Source organism: Falco punctatus, assembly GCF_963210335.1.
Source record: "Falco punctatus genome assembly, chromosome: 13".
Classification (NCBI taxonomy): domain Eukaryota; kingdom Metazoa; phylum Chordata; class Aves; order Falconiformes; family Falconidae; genus Falco; species Falco punctatus.
Window position 1 is genome coordinate 14,625,578 of NC_137593.1, and position 16,926 is coordinate 14,642,503.

At 39.7% G+C, this 16,926-nt stretch overlaps 2 protein-coding genes across 10 annotated transcripts in view; both read right to left on the reverse strand.

Annotated features, from left to right (window-relative positions):
* Position 1: 1 nt before the first annotated feature.
* On the reverse strand, positions 2-8,371 carry GP5 (glycoprotein V platelet). Of its 3 annotated transcripts, none has more exons than XM_080410088.1 (2): positions 8,233-8,371; positions 2-2,427 (listed from the first exon to the last, which is right to left on the reverse strand). In XM_080410088.1, exons 1-2 carry the CDS (start codon positions 8,234-8,236, stop codon positions 509-511), a joined length of 1,923 nt encoding a protein of 640 aa, XP_080266214.1. In that variant the 5' UTR covers positions 8,237-8,371; the 3' UTR covers positions 2-508. The 3 variants fall into 3 exon arrangements, with proteins under 3 accessions (XP_080266214.1, XP_080266216.1, XP_080266215.1); XM_080410090.1 differs by lacking the exon at positions 8,233-8,371 and adding an exon at positions 3,374-4,927; XM_080410089.1 differs by lacking the exon at positions 8,233-8,371 and adding an exon at positions 3,359-4,927.
* ATP13A3 (ATPase 13A3) overlaps positions 6,374-16,926 on the reverse strand; it is a 61,226-nt gene continuing 50,673 nt past the window's right edge. For 5 of the 7 annotated variants that reach the window (XM_080410079.1, XM_080410082.1, XM_080410080.1 and 2 more), the window contains 4 exons: positions 16,530-16,618; positions 16,267-16,347; positions 12,315-12,404; positions 6,374-10,798 (listed from right to left, as the gene is read on the reverse strand). In XM_080410079.1, the coding sequence (XP_080266205.1) occupies positions 10,601-10,798; positions 12,315-12,404; positions 16,267-16,347; positions 16,530-16,618 (458 nt within the window). In that variant the 3' untranslated portion in view covers positions 6,374-10,600. The remainder of the gene's footprint in view (positions 10,799-12,314; positions 12,405-16,266; positions 16,348-16,529; positions 16,619-16,926) is intronic. The other 2 variants (XR_013931783.1, XM_080410084.1) reach the window with 2 other exon arrangements.

The following is a 16,926-nucleotide window of genomic DNA, read 5'->3' on the forward strand; positions in this document are numbered from 1 at the left end:
CCAGCATCTCCTCCCCAAAACGCCATTTATTTTCTCAATAAGGAGACAAAACACTGCAGGCAGCATAAGGCATAAATGCATTTGAAGTACTATGGGCAACCTTCCAAGCGTGGTTAAAGCCGTGTTCCTGTGTAGGCTTCCCTGCGCTGATGCCACCTCCACCTGAGCGGCGCGAGCACGGCAGCAGTGGGGTCTGGCAGGGACAGGGCTGCAGTCCAAAGCAGGACACCAGTAGTACACGTGCAGAGGTGACCACAGATTTTCTTTCAGCTCGTTCTCCAGGTTCATGCACCAATGCTGTAGCAATATGCAGTGATTATAGTGTCTGCCAAAAGTGGTTGTAAGGTGCATAAAAGCACATTTTCATTATGCCTTTAGCCATAAAGACGAGGTCTTTATGGTTCTTGCTATGAAGGTTTGTAATCCATGCCTGAATCAAGTGTCAACTGCCCAAACCCCCAAAATGCATCCAAAACAACCCTTTTATCCTCCCTTTGGCTGGTATTCTCTATCTTCTTAAAAATTTTATCAGAACTACAGGCCGAGCAGGAGCATTTCTGGAGCACAAGAGTTGCCTGGTTTTACCCATCACATACACACCGAGCACAATGGTTACCGTCTGGAGTGCTAAAATCAAACCGTGAAGGCACAAGAATAGCTGACAATAAGAAACTCTGGCATTAAAATAGGGTTTAGCACTCCTGTGGGCTGACAACTCTTCCCACCAGGCCAGAGTAGTTAAATCCGTTCCCCTGACACTGCTGGTTTGTACGACGATGCTGGGAGAGGTTTGGGTTGGAACTTCTGAGAAACGAAATGTAGGCTGTGCAGCGTCTTTGACATAAGAATAGGTAACACCTGGAGGAATTGATGTGGGTGTGCTGGTATCTGTGTCCCAAGATGACATGAAATGCTCCATCACAAGGGAAGTCGACGTCCGGGAGTAAGCCGAGCTGAATGCCTGGTACGGACCAGCAGTGGCTGGCAGGCACTTCAGGTGATCAGCCGTCAGAGCCACCACAGAAACACTCTGCAGTGCCAGTGGGCTGTGACATGTCAGAGAGGGCACATTTTTAACTATCTGCAAGCTCCTTTGGAGCCAGTCTCGGAAACCAAGAATTTGGCAATCACATTTCCAAGGGTTGTCATCAAGGCAGACTTCTTGCAGCTCAGGTGAAGCGGTGAAGAAGTCTCCAGGGAGAGACTGCAGCTTAGTACTGTTCAGGTAAACTTTCTGAAGGTGCTTGAGATTGTGAAAGAGGTTTCTAGGAAGAACCTCGAGGCTGTTATCAAAAAGGGAAATGTTCTGCAGTTTCTGAAGGCTCAGGAAGATGTCCTCTGGCAAACTGGAAATATTGTTTGTATGCAGAGAAAGGCCCCGCAGTTCGTTCAGACCACTGAACACATTCTTAGGAAGAACACTAAGCTCTGGATTAAAACTCAGCACAAGAAGCTCTAAATTTGTCAAGTTACTGAACACAAAATTTGGTATTGTTGAGAGCTTTGTGTGATACAGCCACAGGCTACCAAGATGCCTCATCTCCCCAAACAATACTTCTGGAAGAGACTTCAGTGGGTTCCTGTACAAGGTCAATTTAGACAGATCATGTAAGTGCAGAAAGAGCCCAGGAGGCAAAACTTCAAGCTTGTTTCTGGAGAGCGTTAGGATTCTCAGTTTCTCAAGACAATGAAACGCACCAGGGGCGATGGACTGGATGTTATTGGAGTGCAGGAAGAGTTCCAGCAGCCCCTTCAGGCTGTCAAACATACCAGACTCTATTGAAGACAGCCTGTTAAAATACAGCATCAGCTTCTCGAGCCTGGTTAATGCACTGAATATATTTCGAGGCAGTGCTGCCAAATAATTTCTCGACAAGTTCAGTACTTTGAGTTTGGCAAGTTTCTTCAGCATGCCACTAGGAAGTGCTCTTAGTTGGTTTTTGTTCAAGAAAAGCTCCTCCAAACCAGCTAGTTTGTCAAACAGGTTTTCTGTGATGGATTTCAACCTGTTATTTTCAATGATCAGCTGCTGAAGCTGCACCATGTCATCGAACACTTCTGGGGGAAGTTCAACCAGCTTATTATCTAGCAGCTTGAGGGCTTTTAGCCTTCTCAAGCCTTTAAAAGCCATTGGTGAAATCACAGAGATGTTGTTCGAAGACAAGATGAGATGCTGCAGTTCCACCATTCTAGAAAACTCATCCTGCAAGTATGCTACATTTGTGTCCATTATGTAAATTTCTGTCATGTTGCAAGGCAGATTTAACGATTCCAGGTCTTTTATGTGAGGACCAGAGCAATGAATTGCATTTTTTGAAGAGCAGTTGCACTTCTCGGGACAAACAGATGCATCCAGCTGGAAGAAAAGCTTGATCACCACTAACAAACGAAACACCAACATCCTTGCCGAAGTGCCAGACACATTAGCTGTTACAAGAGATAGGAGAGAGTCAGGATATGATCACAGCTAGTTAATAACTTAGCAGCTGTCAAAGTTGCGTGAACAACCTGAAAACATGTGCAAAATTTCTCTTGGCTTGAAAGCAAACCCCAAGATCTCCATTACTGTTGACTGCAAATATTTCTACAGTGTACAATGAGAAGTACACATAAAACTCTTTCACAAATCAAATATTCTTTGTTTATATTTGTACTAGTCAAGTATAATAAAAGTGTATGAATACCATGATGAAACTCTCGAGCAGTCATAAGGCACATATTTATTTGAACAGAAGAGCATTTTACCAAGTTACACACAGAAAATACTTAAAAAAAAATATCAAAAGGTCCTGCAACCACAATATTTTTTAATTTTGGGTTATCTGAGTTTTTAAAATAAAGTTTAGCCTGCAAAAATAGATAATGGAGGTAAAAAGAGTGTCCTATATTTTAAGTGGCCAAAAGCAAAACAGCACACAGTTCTGTTAAATCATCTCTCAGCATTTGCAAGCGATCACTTCTTGGAACAGCCAAAGAACACACAAGAAGCAACAGGCTATTTTTGACATAGCCTGAAATAACACACAAGAGCTCATGCAGCACAGGACAATAGTGAGTCTGTGATAACAAACAAGTCTCATTTCAACAGCTTAACTCAATACTAAGTTACCAGCGGTATTAAAAACACAATGAAATGAGAGGAAAGAGGTGCCATGAAGTTAGCTGGAAAGCTGGAACAATAAAGGTAGATCTGCATGAAACACACCACAAAGTTGTATAGATTTCCAAACAAAAAGAGGGACAGGAAAGCAATCATTGTAGCTATAAATGATAATATTTAAATGAGCAAGTAAAACAGAAATCCACAGTTTAGAAATACTTCCTTAGTGAAATCAACAAGTCCAAGTGTATCAGAAACCTGGAAGTCAGGCACCTGGCTGGTTGTAGGAGAAGCAGCAGCTGGGACTGCTGCAATAGCTGGACAAGTTCTGCAGGCACAGCTGGAACAGCTGATAGTGTCAGCCTTCAGCACCCAGAAGGCTGGGGCAGAGGAGGCTCCATCCCAGCATAGCCTTTTCCAGGGGCAAGGATGAAGCTCTCCCATACCAGCCCCACAGAGAGGGGTACAAAGCCCATCACTCAAAAAGAAGTCAGGTGGGAGAGCAGAGCATCTCACATGCCTGAACTGCCGCCAAGAACATACCATCATGGATCAAAAACAGCTGCTGCACCAGAAACAGCAAAAGGAAGTACTTAAAGTAAAAATTGAACCTAAGCAAGAAATCATTGGAGTACTGAAGACTGGTAAAATGTGCATCGCTTGCTCAGGAAGGGAAGGACACAGCACCTAGTGTTACCAACTACCAGCAACATGCTGCTGCCAAGTAAGCTCTTGCTGGCCCTTCTACAGCTCTTTGAATGAGACTGTAAGCCACAAAAAAAAAAAAAAAGGATCGTGTGATTTCACCTTTCTAAAGGACTTTTCTGTGTCAAGCAAGAATCTTTCAGTGAATCTCACCCTCCTAGTAATCCCCCCTCCCTCCAAACCTGACCATCTCTATAAGCCAGCGACAGCTTTACTTCAATAAACTCATAAGCCAGCCTGTCCCTGATCCTGCCTGTCCCCCCCCCAGCACGGTGGTGACTGGGCACATCCCTGTGTCCCCAGGGCAAGCCCCCTGGTTGGTGACCCCTGGTGAGCCGCTTCTGGACGGTGGGTGAGCACAACCCTCCACGCAGGGCAGGAACACACCAAGGAATTTGTTTCAAGCCCTGACTGGCACCTCAGCCTGCACCAACCCAACCCAAGACCACAGCTGAACTAAATAATAAATAGGAAAAAACCCCAACTAACTAACTAAATAATAATAAAGACCTAGAAAACAAAATGGGGGGGGAAGACCCCAAATTGTTATGCTACAGACTGCAAATGCAGGTGCCTCAGGGGGCAAGACTGCAGGCCAGTAAGTAAAATAAGTCTGTAAAACAAGAAACAGGCTAATGCTAGACTGTAGACTGAGGTCTGTTTTCCTGGTCTCATAACAAAAGGTAAGACAGTACTCGGTGAGACAAGGTTAAGACACTCAGAAGTGCTAGAAGGCATGCATTTTCACAAGCAATGAAATAATAGACATTCTTTGCAAGGGATTCGGGCCACAAGCACATGACTGGCAGAGGAACTGGATAATCTTATGGATCTCAAGCATCTAGAGCTGCTAATGGTATTTTTTGAAGAAATATTTGATTTTCCATAACTGAAGATTCTAATGGTAGAGAATACAGTAAGATCAACATAAGGGCCACGGTTATACGTTCCTGTGGATTAACATTTTCTCAAACCCTCACATGAGACACCTGGCATTCCAGAAAGGACACCAGCCTGGCTGGTCCTTTACCATGTTCTGGTCTACAGCCTCCTTCCCTTTACACCACCCGCTTTCATCTTTCTCAAGACTGTGAAAGGATGCCAAAGCAATACATTAATACTGTTACCGTATTAAAAGTCACATATTGGTTTTGAAATCAGTTTCATAGAATACTGAGCAGAAGTATCATTTACTATGATGCTTAACTTTCTTTTTTGCAAGTTTCTAAACTCATATAAGCATGAAAAAGGAATTCTGAACTGTACCTTGGAAACTTATCTGCTTTTTAGAGGAACTTAGTAGGAGCATAGCAGGCAATCAGGCTTCACCATGATTCTGCACTTTAAATGGGAAGTAAAACAGCAAAACGCATCCTCTAGATAACACTTTCACCCATATTTGCGTAACTACTGTGAAAGGCCAAAGAATATTTTAAGCTTCGGAGCAGATTTCACCTACGTTTAGCTGTGTAAGCAACCAGCTTCCATAGCTTGTATACAATTTCAAAAGTAGAATTTGAGAGCACTCACAGAACAGGAGAAAGGCTGAAGTCACAAATGAGACGGCACAAAACCCACCTGTAGCTTCTTTGACAGTGATATTGGAGTATGTGCTTCAAACAACCCAATGCAAATCTGGGTGAAGTCAGAAATATACTTTTCAGCACAAATTATGATCAGAGATTTCAAATTTGTTAGACACTTTCACCACAGTCTGCTACCCAGGTGCATTAGGCTTTGAAGGAGTGGACACATCTACTTTAAACCACCAAGTGATTGCTATGTACCTTCGCAAGGCTGCTCTGGCTTTTACTTTCTTGCAGGATTGGAGTCAAAGCAATACGAGTAAGAAATGAAGAGTTTTTTTACTTAATGCTTTGGCTAAGCAACCCAGGGTTGACCTATCTGGCATCTGTTTTTCGTCCTAGTCTTCTGGAGTCACAGACCACCAAAACCTAATACCTGAAAGATTCTGAAGAGAGAAAAGCTTTAAGTTATCAAAATATTAATATTTCAATTTCAAGCAAAGTTTTTGTAATTAAGTACCCAGGTATTTCAAGCATCTTCAAGTTTAAAATCATGTGCTCTGCCAATGGATGTTTAAATGGAAGGTGAGCCACAGGATGGAAAAAGATGTCTTCATTTCTGGGTGATTTTTCTGAAGACGAGTGCAACAATAGTGACAGCTCACAACTGGGAACATTTGCCCAAAAGTCTTTTCAAGACAATGCCTCCTATGCGCCAAAGACAAAAGCAACATCTGGCTAACAGAAGGTGGAAACAAGTTGCTATTGCAAGCACGAGGTCTGGCTTTAAAAGGGCTCTCATAAGCCACCAGGTAAAAGTCTGGTCAGTATTACCCCACTGCAGAACAGCAGAGCTAACTGTGCAATGCTAGCACACAGCACGCGTTCTTCTGCACCCCCACCTTCAAAAACACAGAGGCACTGAACAAGATACCCATGGCATCAGTGGGAATAGGTCTGTATTCTTCACCAAACCTTGGATCTAACTGCATAAAGAATAATTAAAAACAATGTCATGAAACTAATGAAAAGAGTTAAAATATCTGTTCATTTTAATTTTATTTTCAAAGAGCTTCAGTCACAAAAATGATTTACAAGTCTATTTACAATTCTATTGTACAGTTATTTATGTATGCCTCTTGACAACAGGGTACCATTCTAGAGCAGCAATACATATTTTAAGTACAAAGATGTAGTATCATTTCAGATCTAAAAATAAAAAGGAGGCTGAGCTTCTAGAGCGTGCTGTAATGACGAACCTTTTAATCTGTGTTAGGCTTGAGGAATTAATGACATACTGAGTAGTTTCTGGTTCACATAATTATCAAACAAGCTGCAGTTTGTTGAAAATAGCTTTAAAAACCTGAAGCTTTACTGTATAAAATCAACATATTCAAGACTCTAAAAATTGTCAAAAACCCACAGCTTTCCCTTAGACATACAAAAACCTAAGTTTACAATTCAGAATTTCATGGGAGAAATCCTACAGAACTTTAGCTCTCTCATTTTGTGATGATCAACATAAGCATTAAAAATTCGCAGCATAAAAAGGACTCCACATCTGCTTAGTATTATACTGTATATACATATACAGTACAGGATTATTTACCCGATTTGGGATGACTGTTCAGCACAACCTTCATGAAGAAAGAAAAAAAATAAATAGAATTAAAAATCCAACAACTTTTAAAAAGTGCAACAGTAAGAGTTTCCGATTTAAAGTTACGATGAACACGGACAGTCAGTTCTGTGGTGTTTTAGCCGCTTCTACTCAAGCATTATTTGCAGCATCTTCTTTTTACAGTAGATTTAGTTCTATAGTACATGAAATTAGTTACTGCTAATTGAATCTGAAGGGAAGAGAAAAAAAAAAAACCTTTAAAAATAACCCTGAGGGATATACAATTTCATGATCTTGCAATTTATTTCTAAAAAGTAACATTTATTATTTAGCAATTGCTTTTCTGGATAGACCAGTCCTTTAAGTATGTGCATAAATAATATTTAAAAATCAGTAATATTTACAAATCCTAATACATCAAAGTAATATACGTACAGATTAAAGTCTGCATACACAAATAATTTAATAATAAATCAAACTCCTCAACGTAAGGCCAAAATATACAGCAGGAAGAAAGTGTCTACCAAGTATCTAGTGGAGCTCACTAAATTGGTCTGTTCACCTGAATTTAGACATCCAAGATGAACATCAGAAGAGATTCTTTCCACTATAAACTGAATTTTATCTTACTTCAAAGGAGAAACTGAATGCACTAGTGCAGATCTAGTTTGCTGCGTTTCTGACAACCAGAAAAACTGCTCAAAATGAGAAAAATTATAGGTGGCTGAACTCAGCTCTTGGGCAGGAAGGCATAAACCCCAACAATCGCAGAAGATGCAAAAGCTTATTTTGTGGCTGAACTTGCAACAACAAGAGGGATTCTCAGAAAAGCTGATTTATTATTCTTGACTAAGCGTCAGAAGCAAACAGGTCAGAGCTCAAGCATGCAACCTCAACATTTGCTAGCTCCGAACGCATACCTTGAGGAAACAAGCTCCCATTTGCAGTGTTCAAGTTTAACAGGCTTATGACCCATTAGTCAACACAATCAAATGGAGACACTTGGCAATTTCAGTTTTAGTAAGAGTTCCCTAAAATGTTCTCTGAAGACAAGCCCACCTGAATAAGCTGTTTCCTCCTCACTTTCTAGGTAAGTCTAATAATAAACTAGCATAAGACTGAAAGACTAGCTTCAGAAACCAAACAAGCCAAGAGAAATTATCAGTTTAGAGACAGTATTAAGCAAAAGCATATAAAAGGGAAAGACACAAGTATCTTCTTTCACTTCTGATGGAACAAGCAAGCTGAAATGGTCAAGGAAATGGAAAGTAAAAGCTTACGCATTTAAGGATAAGTCACAGCTCCCAGGTCCAAGATGCATAGCTTCACAACATTTTTTTCAACTGAAATATTATTTTTCTTCAAATTTGAATACTACTTACGCAGCTAAGAATTATTCTTCATCAATTATTCCATGCTACAAAGCTTTTGTAATATCAACATTGACAGAAGTTAGTCAACCGACTCAAGATTCATAAATTTAGCCAAGTCCACAATTGCAGACTCCTGAAAAGCTACCGATGTTGTTTGATGTTTATGACTTTAAGAAGTAGGATAATAGGACTTGTACATTGCTCTGTTGAATGAATGCTGAAGAAACCACTTCCCCCTTCCTCCTGCTCAACCCCTCGAAAACAAAGAACAACAACAACAAAAAAAAACCATCAGGAAAAGAGTTGACAGCTGGACTGGAGGATAGTACATCACATGCATACTATTTATGAGGAGCAAGTGTTAGTAACTTAAACCCCAAAGTTCTAGGAAAAAGTCTTCCAAACCACTTAGCACCAGTTTCAAACTCCCCATTGGCACAGTATGTTCAACACTGCAGAAACCATAACGTGAGCAGTGGGGACACTGTCCATACTGCCTTACAGAACACAGGGGAATTAGGCTCGACCTGAAAGGTTTCCCTTATTAAAACAATGCTGGAATGGAATTGTCTCCACAGGAATATTTTTTTTTTTAAAAAAAAAAAAGAAACCAAAAACACCCAGCGACAACCAAAACCTCAAATTACATCATCAGAATACACACAATTCAAAATGATCCCAGCTGGCCAGGCAGTTTGGGGCCCTCCTTTCATGACTACTCTAAAGGGCCCGACCTCCTTCTCCAAAGGATCTCTACAGAATCATAACTTCTTTAGATCCCAGATCCCTTCCCAAAGCTTGGAGGTGTCTGAACCAGTCAGTTACACCTGGGTCAAAACATACTGATCAGGAGTCAATATCTTATCATCTTCTCAAAGACAACCAAAGGAGACTTTTCTGAACGTTTAGCAAGTTGAAGATGGTTTGGAGAGCAGTAATTTGTGGTTTAAAAAAGTTTTAACCTTTGCACAAAGACGATGCCTACCTCTACATCCCTGTAGACCTGTTCTTCTAGTGGTCTTGTGTTCTGACACCGCCTAATGGCAAAATGACGTATCGCCACCCCAAGTGCTTAAGCAGCATTATTGGTGATGCAAGCTTTTTTTTATTATTATTATTTTTTAATAAATAAAACCTACATAAGCCTTATAGTTTTGTAGCAAGACAGATTTTAGCTCATCTATTTTCTCTTATTTTTGTTTCATACAGCTACATATAGTGCTTAAGACACTGGCAGACTCTTTGAAATGCGTATGGTCTTAACATGCACCAGTCCCAAGCATGGGCATGTGAAAATATTCCTCCCTCCCACCCCCATATTTCTCTTGCAGCAGTAACTGGCCTTACTACTTCAAGGTATATAGGAAAATTGTCTTGATATTTACAAATAAAACATGGTCCACAAAGGGATAATCCAACCCTTCTGCTGGAAAAAGCAAGGTCTGTGGAGAAATGCATAGCTAAATGTAATAAAACATGAGACAGAAGAAAGTGCTAAGATTCTCCAGCCTTCCTTCTCCAAAAACTTGAGTGTAGCCAAATGCCTCCCCCTCTGGAGGCCACCTAAGCCGTTCCTTAGGGTTAGCTAGAAAAGATGCTAAGAACCCACTTGAAAGCAATGTGCTTTCTTCTTAAGGACAGAGCATATTGCTTCTGTCGCATTCCTAATTCCTGCTGTGGCCAACTAAAGAGTTAAACTTAAACTCCAAACATTACATCTGGAAACACTCCTTACTAGTAGGGACAAACTTAGAGGTATACACACCAAAACTTTAGAACCGTTCTGAGGCACAAAGCTTTTCAACAGTGAATATATTAGGAGGAGAAAGAAAAAAAAAAAAAAAAAAGAAAAAAAGGCATGACAAAGTTATTATGTGCCTCTAGTACTACCATGAAACCATTACATCATAGGGTTTACATGAACACGTGCCCAGGTAAGCGGGTTAGAACAATGATTAAGATACTCCAGGCAAATTAAGTGAACCTGTTTTAACTGCCCTGCAGTTTAAACCTTCAAATACATCTCATTTAGGAATAATGAAATCTGAAAGAAGGTGGAAGGAAACACAATCATTTTTGTTCTGCCTAAGGTCACCTACATTTTTAAAATGTATAGCCATAAGATGTCTGGCTCTGAACTCCGTATTCAGAGACACAAAACAGTTGGAAACATCTGCATTAGAATTTGACATTTAGTATCCTGCAATTTCAAATAAAGCCTTAAAATTACATTCTTCTGAATACTTCTAGAGACACGTGCCACCAAGATCCACTGTTACGTTACAGTGATGATTTGATATGAACCATTTTCTTGGGCTGGTACTTTCGCTTCTGTTGTTGTTCTGGGTTTCGGCGGCCATTCTGGATCAACCAGCAGTTCCTGAGCTAGATGCATATACTTGGCTTTTGGTGTCTTCTCTCTACAACCAAACAGGGAAGAAAGGAAGCAGACTCCACAGCGATTCACAGCCTCCTGCAGAAGTGAACAGATTTGAAAACTGGATTACCATAAGAAAAAATTAATATAATTAACAATAGAAGAAAAACTATTGTTCTAGTTTCTAATTTACTATCTCATTGTCACATTGGACCTAGAAAGTGTAGTACAGAAACTCTTCTGCTGTGTCATCTCTTCTATACTATGACAGCAATGACATTTAAAAAACACTAAGAAAAAAAAAAGTATTTTGCATTATTGTAAGACCTAAGGTCACCAACAGCTTTCATGCCGATTTTATAATAGCTTCAATAAACACAGGTATAACAGACACCATTAAATAACGTTACTATTGAGGAATGAAAGTCTGGTCTAGAAAAAGCAGTCAAATTCCCAGAGTCTCAAAACACTTTTTAAGCAATAAATTGTTTAATTGCAGGCAACCAGCCAGCCAAAAGTGGCAGAATTTAACTTGCTGATACTGAGAAACCTAAGTCCTACAGGTATTAATAGTTATTAAAACAGACAAATTATTGAACTTAACTCTTCTTTCCTTCCTACTTTTCCTCTCCCAGTCCTAAACGCACATAACAGCTACCTGGAGAAGAGAAACACCATTCCTCATTCTCAAGACTGGATCCCTCTCGTGTCTCAGAGAGCACCGAGAGTCTGCAGGGCTGACATTTTAATGGAGATATATTCTATGGTCTTCACGCTCTGAAATTCTATCAATTGATGAACTGAACCAAACAAGAGCCTTTAAGGACAATTTCCATTCTTTGGTGAATACAAACCAATTCATTCTTCAACAGCCTCAAAAGGAAAAACGTAAATCTGAACTGAATACATTTAATAAAATTTTAGTGCTGAGAAATAAACCATTGCAATTCTGGCAAGAACAAATTCACAACCAGCTAAATGCAATAAGCCCAGAGGCTTAAAGAAAAAGCTAGTTTTTATGGGATTGCACATAGACTTCCTTCACGTGTTAATGACAGAGGGGCAGACCAAACCAAGATTCATGGTCACCTGAAAAGCAGAAGCTAAATCTTTCAGCCTCCTAAACAATCTGAAGTAGTAATAACATACTTTCAATTGCTATTTTTTTCATTTCATTTCTATGTGCTATAAATTACTGCTCTCAGAAAGATCTAAAATTCTAAACCACATCAATTCAATAAAGAACTGGCTTAGACCCAGCATCAGCAATTCAGCTTCCAAGCAAATCAAGACGCTTCCAGTCCTAGCATGCTAACTTGTGAAAACACAGAACTTGCTAATATACAAACTGAAGATAAAGTGACAAAAGTTCTAAAAGCAATCCTCTGGGTTTGCTTTGCAGTTCTTGTATACACAGCTAAATTCTTTAAGTATCCACAAGGAGAAAAATCTAAAAACCAGAAGCCTTTCCTTTTAACATTCCAGTTACAGACATCTAATTTAGGCAGTCTTAAGCTTAAGGTAAGCAACGGACACTTATCGATCATAAAGAGACACAATTGAATTAATCTGCATGCACTCAAATGATGACAGCAAAATACTAGTCTCCAACCTGAGGCGGCTGGGGTATGGTGAGGCGATATTCTCCTTGTTTGTCTCGATTGAACACAACCTTCCAAAGGATCATATCAAGGAGGACATTCTGTGAGACATTGCAGTGAGTGGGAAGAATTAAAGAAACTAATGATCATTTGTTGTTAGTGTGCACATCACAAATAAAACCTGAAATAGTGTGTTAGGCATAACTAATTCAGTGCCAGGCAAAACTGAGTTTACGTTACTTGTCAGTAATTAAGTGATAAATGTTTTCGTTCTTAAAGTGCTCACATGAGATTTAAGAATATGAACATGTACTTTAAATCAATAGCAGCAATGACCAAAACTGCATCCTTTGATACAGGTAAAAATAATACACATTCTTAGCACATTTCAATTCTCAAAAAAAAAACCTGTGAAGCACTGCAGACATGAGTGCTTAAAGGAGTTTCCCCTCAAACCATTTTTAACATTATAGTGTACTTCATGCTGGAGCCATGCTTTGTTCATGGTTTGTTTTAAACCAGCGACATTCCCAGAAAAGCTTCAGTGGGGTAGCAAAGCTGAGCCACCAGCAGGAAGTCTGAAGGAATTCTGTAGGAGCTGTTCCAGATTTTGGAAAGGAGGGCAGAAATTGAACGGTATGTTCAGTACATCTGGTTATTCTCACATGGCTGTGCGGGCGGACTCAAGAGCCTTGAACAAATCTGGCAACACAGGTGTGAACCTGTATCTTCCATGGCCTTGAGCCTACAACTCATCTTTGGACAGATTCCATTTCTAACATCTGACTAACCTCTGCCACTAGATAGGGGAGCTGATTAGCCAGACTTCTATAACAGACTTTATGATGCTTATTATTTAAAATATACCAGAATTTTACGGTGCTTTTATAAAGCATTTGCAACAAATGTTCAGCTTGTTAGATGTTTGCTTTTGAAGCCAGTCTAGTTTAAGTATGTCTATACCGGGCATCAGGGGCAAGGAGGAACATCTGCTAGGATCTGCCTTTGTTATGCAGTGTTTTCTGTCATCTGGTAGAAAGAATATGCGTGCTTTGTGAACCTCGTCTGGCACCCACATGGAAGAAGCAGAAGCTTTACACAGCATTTCAGAAACCACGTTTGGGACAACCACAGCCAGAGACCATTCCTGCTGTAGAAGCAATGAAGAAACTACATATGATTGTAGTGTGACACACAAGTGTCAAACTGGCAAGTGTGACAGAAGAAGATCGATCCAATTCCTCAAGTATTTCATATTTATGAGATACTTCCAGAGGTGATTACTGAGGGATTAGTGCCAGCAGAACAAACGCTAGGTGATACACATACAGAGTTACCCTGTTAAAAGAAACGAGGAAATGCAACAGCAGGTTTTCCTAGATACTCAGAATATGACCTGTAGTACCCAGCTAACTCTGCAGTGAAAAGCGTAGTGAGCAGAAAATCCACCCAGGGACACAAGGACAGAAAGGCAATGAGCTATACTGGAAGTGAAAGAGTGAAATACCCTGACATTTCCACACAGCACATCGGACCCAGTGAGTTGGCATCACATGAAAAAGCTTCAGAGAGCCTAGAGTAATACTGCCGGAGTTGGACAAATACAGTTCAAAAGCTGGGACAAAAGCAGGCTGAAGTTATGAAAGGTGAAGTGTGTATTCTAAAACAAGGTTTGGGATGCGAGGCTCACTAGACAATGCTTCTGTTGGACACCTGCTGTGCAGCAAGACAACTTACCTGTCTAAAAGCATTCATTTAATGGGGAAAGTGGAAGAAATAGGTTTTAAGTCAAAGCAGAACATTCCAAAAATTTAATGTCAAGAAAACTAAATTCTATAGGTACTTCTATTCCACTACTGAAGTATGGGCAACAAGATAAATAGGAAAGTCTGTTTAAATGGAACGTGACAAGTCATCCTACCAGTCTTGGTCACGACAGTTAAGTGACTAAAGTGTTGAAAGATGCTAACTCAAACCTGTACTGGAGAAAGAGTGGGGTGGGATTTGAAATGCTGGATGAAAGCAAACGCTCCGCAGTAATTACATGCCTTATGTTATACTTAGTAGAAATTCAGAAGTTTACAGATTGACGTGGCAACCAACAAGGCCCAGGAGTGGAACCTTACGAACATTTCAACCAAAAGGAGAACCATTTGTCCTCGAGAGGCACATGCTGATACATGGATTAACACACTGTACAGACTTGCTACTGGAGCCCTTACACTTCCAGAACAGAAACATCACCAGATTGTATAAAAGTTAGAAAGATCACCTGCAGAACAAAGTGATTTCTCAGCAGAAGGTAAGTTTATTTCTCTCAGTAATATTTATCACTGGACTGGAAATTGCAACGACCACCTATTTACACTCCATGTATCAACATGAAGCTCAATTCCAAGGACTAATCTCAGTACTTCAAAAAAGCTGATTTCCCACAGATGGCAATAAGAACATTAAATGGAAAAAAAAAAATTCTATCTAGAAGGTTTGTTTTAAATTTACTGGAAGACAAAAAAGCCACAATTCTGCAGTATCGGAATAACTATTGTTTCAGTAGCAAGGACAGCAGTATACATAAAATTTAACTTTTAACAAATAAAAAAGGTGGGAAAAAAGAAATATTTAAGAGTTTAGTAGTAAAAAAAATAGGAGAGAGTTAAAGAGCATAAAAAGGAAAATATCACAAGCACAGTTAAGAGTAAATACAGGACAATGTAAGAAAGTCATAGGATCTTTCGGAGAGGATAAGTCTGTTAACAAGGCAAAGGTCCAAAAAAATTAGCATCCACTGCCATGTTCTGGAAAAGACAAGTTACCACCTATCAGGTCAAAACACCGAAAAACATGTTCCAATAAGCAGCAACATAATAGCATATATTGCAAATTCTATTTGGAACATTTTTAGCACAAAGCCTTGACAATTTTGATTAAAGCATCTAAAAAACCTTTGGCTGATTTTATTTTTACTAAGTCACAAATAAAAGGGAAAAAACTAGTCAACCAGGAAGAATATTAACACTGTAGTAACCTTCAAAGGCCAAAATGGTATGATCCAAGTAAACATTACGCTGGTTACCTTGATAGAAATCCCTTCCATAGTAATGGAAATACTGACTAGAAGCTGGAGAAAACATTATACAGTAAAAACAGATAATTGTAAGGTGCAAGTGCTAGATAATGTTGAAAGGCTTTTCACCTTGCAGGAAAAGAAAGTGACTAATGGCTGCAACCAAAACCCAAACGTATCCACGTTGGAAATAAGGCATTACTATCACAGGGAGAAGAACTAACCACAGGAATAAATGACTGACACTGAATCCAGACTCCTTCTGGAGGATGTACCTGTCAAACTTTGATTCTCGGAAACAACATATGGGTACCTGGATGCAAAGCAGGGCGTGTTTCTGCCCACATTAACTCTGGCATTACAGCAGAAGAGGTCAATATCTAGAGTGACTGACTTTGGATAAGCTCAGGGCTGGAAAAAGCAGATCTCTGCAAGAACATCTCTACTTCTGGACTTGGATCAGATTAGATGAACAAGTTATACAGACCTGCATTATCCTGAACAATAAGCTATTCATATGATGCAACTGAATGAAGATAGGCTCCCCTAAAATTTTATATAGTTCTTTGCTATGCTATGTTATTCTGAACTGAATTAACACAAATCAAGCAAATAAATATGGAGAGTACTGTCCTATGAAATAGTTGAAATAATGTATGTCTTTCAAGTTTTCCTCCTTTTTTAATTAATGAAAAAGGTTTTAAAATTCTGCTTTTAACACAGAAAACCTTGACACCTTAAATCTAGCTTACAAGGACATTTTTAGGAATACTAACTTATGAAAACAGCGACCACTTACACCAGCATGCTGTGAAGAGATACCTTCTAAACAAAAGACAAACATGTACCCTGAAAAATTTAACAGACAAGCATTTTTTCCCATTTTAATTTCTTACCTCCATCAGCACAGACACAATTGCATTGAGAATAACAATGAAGAGAATTCTTAGGCGCCACTCATATGGCACACACACGAGCTGTGAGAAAAAGTTGCCAGCGATTAGCAACACACAAATGAAGTAACACATATCCAACAGTTAAAAATTCTCGCCCCCCCCCCCCCCCCCCGCAAAGCTCTAAAGGGAGTCAAGCTTCCCCAAAAGGCAGCCCATCAGCTATCCTAGGAAGTACAGACACCTGCATATCAGCTGAATCTTACCTCAAGAAATGTGTCAATAGATTCAACGGGATGCAACAAGATGAAAAATATGAAGACATAAAGAACTATCACAGATACAACAAACAGAACTGTAAAAAAATAAAAAAGTATTTTAATTGGACCATCTCACAATCAGTTTTAGACAGTTCTTCCATGTATCATGGGTTCGTTACCCCTTGGAATAACCTCTTTTCTCCCTCTAAAACCCTTCTAGGCAGATTTTGACAATACAAGCTGTGCTGATCGCCATACAGAGACAGACTGCCAGACTTAGCTTCCCACTGGCTCACTTGCAGAGCTGAAATGTATATACACATATACTTCTACAAACAAAGCAACTATTAGCACAAATATCTCCATACAGTTCAACACTTCCCTATTTCTATCTCCGATTACC